The following is a 7,697-nucleotide window of genomic DNA, read 5'->3' as shown; positions in this document are numbered from 1 at the left end:
GCCCACCCCTGGTGCCCGCCAGGCCGTACCCTGGAGCTGGACGGCGTCCTGGGGGCTGCTCTCGAGCTGCAGCTCGTCGTCGTCCAGCGAGGACCAGGCGCTCAGCGTGGCCTCTGTGATGGCAAACTGCTCAGCAACCCCTGCGGGGACAGCAGGACCCGGCACCGTGGGGGCACGGGCTGGCACCGGGACAGGCTAGACGGAGGCCCCCGTTCTGGGCTGCCCATCCATGCCCGGTGACCAAGAGTGCCCGCTAAATGCCCCGTCCACAGATGCCATTATTTCCCTGCCCAGACAATGCCCACACGGTGACCCAGGTCCTCTGAGGACCCAGCTTCGCCCCTGCAGGGCCCCGGCCAGGGTCCCCGACCCCACACTGACCTGCAGCAAAACGCGCCTCGCGCAGCTCGTCCGGGAGGCAGCAGTAACGCTCGTCCTCGGCCGGAGATAGCTCCCAGCCCGACCGCTGGGCACTCCAGCCCTTCCACTCGATGAGGTGGGCCACGCGGCCTCGTGCCATGGCTGTGGGCTTTGTGATGTGGTCCTTGATGCTCTGCACCACCCCTGGGGGTGCGGAGGGCAGTGGGCGACCGCCCTGACACAGGCCTGGCACCACCAATGCCTGCACCCCCCAACGGCCTGTGCCTACCCAGTGCCCCACGTGCAGCCAGCACCTCGTGCCCACCCCCTGCCCCGTCCCCCCAAGCTCTACGGCCCCCTCCCACTGGCAGGCCCGCTCCTTCCCTCCCAGTGTCCCTCTCCCGGTCAATGTTCCCGCCCACTGGGTGCTTCTCCCCAGACCGGCCACACCCCTCACTCCCTTTCTGACCAAGTTCAGACCCTTCTGCCCCCAGAGATCCACTCAAGGACCACCATGATCCCCCAGCCCTCCCTGTTATCCATTAATTAACACTCCATTAATTAGCATCTCCGGGCTGAGGGTGAGGCCTGGGTGAGTGCAGCAGGCAGGAAAGGCTTCCTGGGGGAGGGGGCCTGGCATTGGGCTTGGAAGGTGGGTTGGGTTTGGACAGACGGAGGCGAGACTGGGCTGTTTCAGGGATGAGAAGAGGATGAGGCAGGAAGAGCCTGGTGTGAGTCTAGGACCACCCGGGGGACCTGGGGCAGTGTTAGGACTGGGCCGAGAGAGCCAGGCTGAGGGCGCACGTGCTCTTACAGTGGGGGCCACTGCGGGGAAGCGAGCAGGAGGTGACGGGGAGAGCCGCGTTTAGGAAGAGCATCCTAATTAGAGGGCAGGGGCCACTGCAGGAGTGGACCTGCTGGGTGTGGACGGTGATGGAGAGGGGTTGTCAGGAACGATACAGCATCTCCATCAGCCAAGGCTGAGGACACAGAGCTGGGCGTCACCAGGGTCCCTGAAGCAGTCATGTGACGAATGACAAGATTTAAGAAAGTTGGGTCTGAACAAGGGAAACGAGAGCTCTGAGAAAATGGGAAAGATGGCAGCGAGGAAGAAGGGGAAGACCCCCCAGTGGGGGAGTGTTGGCACCAGAGACGGTGTGTGGAGGACGTGGTGGTGTGTCACCGCAGGTGAGGGGAGAGGAGGTGTTTCAAGGGCAGGAAACGGCACAGGCCCACGTGGGCAGGCAGGGCACAGGGGGCTCTCCGCGGGGTGTTGGGGGCAGCCGGAGGGGCAGAGAGGCCAGCAGTGTGCGAACGCCGGCCCGGAAGGCCATGTTGGGGCCACCGGGGGCAGACGCCGTGGTAGCCACCGAGACCCCCTCTCCATGCTGGTGTGCCCATGCCCGGCTGCTCAGGTGTTGCTGCTGTGGGCTCACACCTGCACCCTTCTCCAGAGCCCCGCCCTGAGCTAACGGGGGCTGCAGAGTCCACCCCCAAGGGTGGCCAGTAACTGACCAGTGGGGGACAGGAGTCCAGCCATGTTGCCTTCAAGTGCCATCGGTTCTGTGGTGCTGGTCACACTCCTGAGCTCTTGAGGGATCAGGCTGGGAAAGGCTAGATTCCTGCAGCCGCGTCTTTGTGGGTGCCCTGCCCGGCCCCCTGCTTCCCTCACTCCCTGCGGGTTTCTCCTGAGAATCCCCCTCCCCGAATCACTCGCATGATTCTCGTTGCAGCCTCTTTGTCCAGGGAACCCCACTTAAGGTGACGTGGCTGGCAGAGAGGCAGGGAGACCGCGCCAGACAGACATCTGAATACTCTGGCCCACCCCCTCAGAGTTGCTCGAGAACCCAGCAATGTAACCCATGGAGCAGGGACCCTAAGTCACTGGTCCCCGCAGTGACCCACGGAGCCCAGCTTGGAGCCTGGCATTTAGGAACAGGCTGCAACCCTCCCAGCTGCAACTCAGCCTTGCTCTCTCCACGGCTAGTGTGTGCGTGTGGGGGGGATAGGGGGATGCAGGGCGGCCCCAAACTCCAAGGGCACGAGAGGGGCAGCTGGAACCTACCCACAAGGGACGAGGTGGCCAGGGCTGCCACGTTGTAGTTGCCAGAGCAGGATCTGGAGTTGGACAGGTAGCCATTGGTGGTCTGGAAGCACCTCTAGAGGAACGGGGAGGGGAGAGCAGGGTGGGGCAGACCGCCAGACGCCATCTCCCAGCACGACCATTCCCTCTCTGGGCAGGGACAGGGCAGGTAAAGCCAGGCAGATGCCACCAACTCCCACAGCGCCCCCTCCCCCAGAGCTGGCAGGACAGGGTGCCTGGGCTGGTGTCAGCTGGGGCCAGCCAGACTGGGGGACAGGCAAACGCACTGACCTGCCAAGGATCCCAACAGAAATCCATCTGTTTGTCCTGAAACGAGAGGGGAAGAGGCTCAGGCAGGGCCCTACTGTGCCCGCAGATGGCACGCGTCCTGGAGCCTGGCGGGGTGGGAGCAGTCTCCTGGTGCTCCATGAGGTCGGGGTCTGCCCACTTAGGGTCATGTGCTGGCGTCCCTGGCATGCAGAGACGGGAGGGGCAGTGGCACTGCGAGGAGGGGCAGCAGGTGCAGCTTTTGGAGCAGACTTGCGTTTGGGTTTTCACTTTGCTATTTCCTAGCTGGGTCTCCTTAGACTGTCCTCAACAGCTCAGGACACCAGTGTCTTCCTCTGTAGAATGGTGACAATGCCATTTACCTCACGGGCTGTGGCGAAGCTATAAAAGACTTAAAGGAGGCAAAGTGCTTAGCAGGTGGTATGTGCTGGGCGGGGAGGTAATTATATCAACCACTAGGTTCACACCACGGCCCCTGGGGCAAGGGTAGAAATTATGCACCAGGATTTGGGGCCCCTGGCAACATCTTCCTAACCTATCTGGACTGAGAATTCCATTCCTTTTATTCTTGAGGCTGCTAAGGAGTCTGGGCTGGTAGCAGAATGTGTCGCCTGCTAGGCTGAGCTGATGTGGACAGGACCTTCGGGGCAGACAGTCTTTTCTAAGCAAGCCCGGTCCGATCCCTGGATGCTCTGTCCTATCCGGACCCTCATCCTGCCCAACGCAAACCTTAGTGGCCCTGATCCCACGGGGAGAAGCCGGGTTTGGCAGGGAAGGAGGAGCTTAGAATGGTGTCTGTTCCCTGTGAAGAGCTGAAGGGGACAGGCGGGCACCGGGGCACAGGCAGGAGCAGGGATGAGGAGCGACCTGTTACCTTGCCAGTGACATGGTCTGGAGCAATGGACGGTGGGTGGCCGGAGGGCAGGTCTGGGTTCAGGGGGTCCGTGCCCTGGGGCATGGGGACGTCCTTGTGGGCACTTGTGATCAGATCTGGAAACAGGATGACAGGAGGAACTTAGAAGAGCCGGCCCTCTCCTGCTTACAAAGCGCAGTGAAGCCAGCCCTGCGAGACAGGCATTGCCTTACCATCCATCACCATTTTACGGCAGGGGAGGGGCCCGGCCAGATCTCCTCCTGCTCCCCTTGGTGGCAGGAATTAGTGATCGGCCCCATCTTCTCTGTACCCCATTCCCACTAATTGTAGCGCCCCCACTCCAGCAGTTCTCGACCTCACGGAGACCTCAATCCACTTCTCCTCTGACTCTCCCACTAGCTTCTCACGTCCTGGCTTCCCTTCTAGCCCAGCTGTCCCCGCCTGTCCTCTGCGCTCTGCTGGCAGACGCCCTTGCCTCTAACCCTCCTGCTCTGCGCCCGGACCGAGGAGCTGAATGTTACCGGAGAAAGTCACTGGCCTCCTGCTGAACTGGTGATCACCGGTCGTGGTCGCGCAGGACACTGCCCCGAATCCCGTTTCTCCATTTCCTGCGGAGTTTGCTTCCTACACTTGTTCTCTCGCAGACCTCAACGCTGCCCCACTGGCCCTGCTGCTGGCCTCTCCCCATCCCTCTGGGCCCAGAAGCCTTGGGAAGGCGTCACCTGGATCTTTCCACCCCAAATCGCCACCCTGCTTGACTTTTGCCCACGTCCTCTCCTTTCCCTCCTGTAACAAAGGAAGAGCTGTCCCTGCTCCATCCAAGATCATCCAGTGGCTGGACCCGCCCTGCCCTCCACCCGGGACTCTGCTCTCTCCCGAGTCCCCTGGGTTCCCTCTCAACTCCGTCAGCCTGGAGTCCGTCTGTCAGGATCGCGCACACCGCGAGGCCTCTTCTGCTCAAGGGCCTTCTCCTGCATCCTCTCTCCCTGTCCTCAGCAAGTCCCCAAACCACAGGGTCACCACCAGCAGCCACGCAGCCCAAGCATCTCCTGACTTTTAAAAACTTTCTGGGCCGGGCGCGGTGGCTCACGCCTGTAGTCCTAGCACTCTGGGAGGCCGAGGTGGGTGGATTGCTCAAGGTCAGGAGTTCGAGACCAGCCTTAGCAAGAGTGAGATCCCGTCTCTACTAAAAAATAGAAAGAAATGATCTGGACAACTAAAAATATATATATATATAAAAATTAGCTAGGCATGGTGGCGCATGCCTGTAGTCCCAGCTACTCGGGAGGCTGAGGCAGGAGGATCGCTTGAGCCCAGGAGTTTGAGGTTGCTGTGAGCAAGGCTGACACCACGGCACTCACTCTAGCCCGGGCAACACAGTGAGACTCTGTCTCAAAAAAAAAAAAAACAACCTTCTGGCCACTGCTTCCCTCTAGCGACTTGCCTGTTCCTCTGCCCCCTTCACGGCCAGACCTACAGAGACAGTTGCCCACAACCTCTGCGTCCTCCTCTCCCTTTTTCTCCCCCGCCCACCCAGGCAGGCTTTCCCGAGACAGCCCTCGCCATGCTGCCAGGAACCTGCGTGTGGCCAAGTCCAGTGGGGACAGCTCTAGCCTCTTCTCCCTGGACTCTCAGCAGCCCAGGACCCTGCCCAGCCTGCCGCGCTCTTAGCCAGCCTCTCCTCCCGGCCCCTCCTGCCTCTCTGGCTGCTGCCAGGGACCCTCCTGGCTTCTCCCGGCTCACTTCCCGCTGGCCTGCGCCACACCTCTGTCCCGGCCCTTCTCCACCGTCTCTCCCCAGGTCTCCCCTGCACGCTCTTGGCGCCCGCACGCACCCCTCACCCCAACCCCGGCCCTGACTCCTCGCTTGAGCTCACGACTGAATTTCCGACTCTCCACGCGGATGCCCAATGGGCACCTCAAGCAAACACGGGCAAAAGAGAACCCCCCCCAAACCCATGTCCTTTTTACCCCCTTTCCCCAATTTTAGAAAATGATGTAAGTGTCCACCCTGCTGCTGCACCAGCTACAACTCTAGGAGTCTCCTCGGGTCCTGCCTTCTCCCTGGTGCCATCCAATCCGCCAGCAGGTCCCGTGGGCCGACTCCGACGTCCACTGCAGATCTGCCCCCTCCACCCCGCCATGACCCCACCCCCACTCTCCCTGGGCAGCAGAGCCCCCGTGCCCAGCAGCACAGGGACTTCACACTGCAGGCCGACTGTCACTGGGGGTCAGGGAGCAGCACGGGTGCTCCACCCAATTCCCTTCTTCTGGTTTTGTGCCCCCACCCCGCAACCACGTGCTTTGCTTACAACAGGCAGCACCTGTGGCTCTTTCCACACGGGCCACCAGAGCAGAAAACACCTGAGAATCTCTACTGGGCCCACCTGGAGCAGCCCAATGACCGGCAGGTGCAGGACCCCAGCTCTTTTGTCTGGGGTCAGGAAATTCAGCTTTGCTGACACTCCAGAGTCCCCGCAGGGTCAGGCGAGGACTGTGCCTGAGACCACACCCTCGCATGGCTGGTCTCCTCTGTCCGGCTCACCTCGTCCCTTACTGGTTTCCTCTGGGAGATTCCCTTCATGGCAGCTGTGCCCAAACCCTCATTTCAAGGTCTGCGTCTGAGGAACTGCTGCAGAGATGACCGGGTAAGGATCTGGAGCCAGACTGTCGCTTCAAACCCCAGCCCTGCCCTTTACCACCTACGGGACCTTGAGCGCATTGAGTGCCTTCATTGCGCCAAGCCTCCATTTCCTCATCTGTAAAATGGGGAAACTGTTCTTCAGGATCCAAGACTGAGAACCAAGAGGCACTGAGGACCCCGCGTTTGCAGCAAGCCGCTGTGGATGGGGTGGAGGGAGCAGACCCCCCTCCAAGGCAGAGGCCCTGCTCCCCAAGCCATCAGCCGACTCCTGACCCCGACTGCCCGGCTCTCCCCACACCATGCCTAAATGAGGCTGTTCCCAGAGAACCACTTGCAGAACTCTGATGCCTGCAAAGGGGAGGCCTTACTATAATAGGCGTCTGCATGGCCAATGAGGGACTGGGGGGGGCAGGGAGGCAGCTGGCCCTCCCACCTCTGCTATGGCAAAGACTGGGAGTTTTTCTTCAAGGGTCAAGTGTATGAAGAGGACAGGGCTATGTTTGGGTCTTGCTGGCATCCCCTAAGAGGGCTGCTTGTAGGGCAAGGGGTCCCCAGCCCCAAGATGCTGCAGGGTGGAACACTTTAGGGGAAGAGGTGAGTAGGGCAGGGAATGGAAGAGGTCAAGCCAGGTCAGATCCCCCAGATCAGGGGCTCTGTAGTTGTGAGGCCCCCAAATAGCTCCACAGAGAATCCACACATGCTAACCTGGGAGACCCATGGCCCCCCGGCCCCCCTCAATCCCCACCACACTCCCTTCTCTCACTCCACTCCACCCACACTGATCACTCTCCTGGGCTTCCTCAGACACGCCCAGCACACGCCCAGCGGGGTGGGGGCACAAAACCAGAAGAAGGGAATTGGGTGGAGCACCCGTGCTGCTCCCTGACCCCCAGTGACAGTCGGCCTGCAGTGTGAAGTCCCTGTGCTGCTGGGCACGGGGGCTCTGCTGCCCAGGGAGAGTGGGGGTGGGGGCATGGCGGGGTGGAGGGGGCAGATCTGCAGTGGACGTCGGAGTCGGCCCACGGGACCTGCCGGCGGATTGGATGGCACCAGGGAGAAGGCAGGACCCGAGGAGACTCCTAGAGTTGTAGCTGGTGCAGCAGCAGGGTGGACACTTACATCATTTTCTAAAGGCCTCAGGGCCTTTGCACTGCCTGTTCCCGCCCTCCATCTGGAGCGCTCTCCTCCCAGATAGCCATAGGTTCACTCCCTAGCTCCACTCAGGCCTCTGCTCAAGTGCTGTGACCTCAGCCAGGCCTCCCCCAACCATCTGACTCGCCACAACACCCAAGCCCCGAGCCCGTCTCCCTCCCTTACCCTGCTTTGGGTCACAGCACCCATCACTCTCCTCATCGTGTGCATGTCCTCGTTTGCTGTCTCTCACTAGGATGCTCTCTCTATGTGGGTTGGGACCTCGTCTGTTTAATTCACCCTGACAGTGCCAGCACC

The 7,697-nt window shown here is 61.2% G+C and overlaps 1 protein-coding gene across 2 annotated transcripts in view; it reads right to left on the bottom strand.

The window, feature by feature from the left end:
• The window catches only part of FAM131C (family with sequence similarity 131, member C), a 21,826-nt gene that overhangs the window by 1,790 nt on the left and 12,339 nt on the right, over positions 1–7,697 (bottom strand). The window contains exons 2-6 of one of the 2 annotated variants that reach the window (XM_012662667.1): positions 3,606–3,721; positions 2,735–2,770; positions 2,426–2,519; positions 382–564; positions 30–140 (exon numbers count right to left, since the gene is read on the bottom strand). In XM_012662667.1, the coding sequence (XP_012518121.1) occupies positions 30–140; positions 382–564; positions 2,426–2,519; positions 2,735–2,770; positions 3,606–3,721 (540 nt within the window). Of the gene's footprint in view, positions 1–29; positions 141–381; positions 565–2,425; positions 2,520–2,734; positions 3,059–3,605; positions 3,722–7,697 lie in introns of those variants that run through there. The other variant, XM_012662666.1, reaches the window with a different exon arrangement.

The sequence above is a fragment of the Propithecus coquereli genome, unplaced genomic scaffold (genome assembly GCF_000956105.1).
Source record: "Propithecus coquereli isolate 6110/MARCELLA unplaced genomic scaffold, Pcoq_1.0 Scaffold77, whole genome shotgun sequence".
Taxonomy (NCBI): domain Eukaryota; kingdom Metazoa; phylum Chordata; class Mammalia; order Primates; family Indriidae; genus Propithecus; species Propithecus coquereli.
Note: the sequence above shows the minus strand (reverse complement) of the source record. Positions and strands in the feature narration are given on the sequence as shown.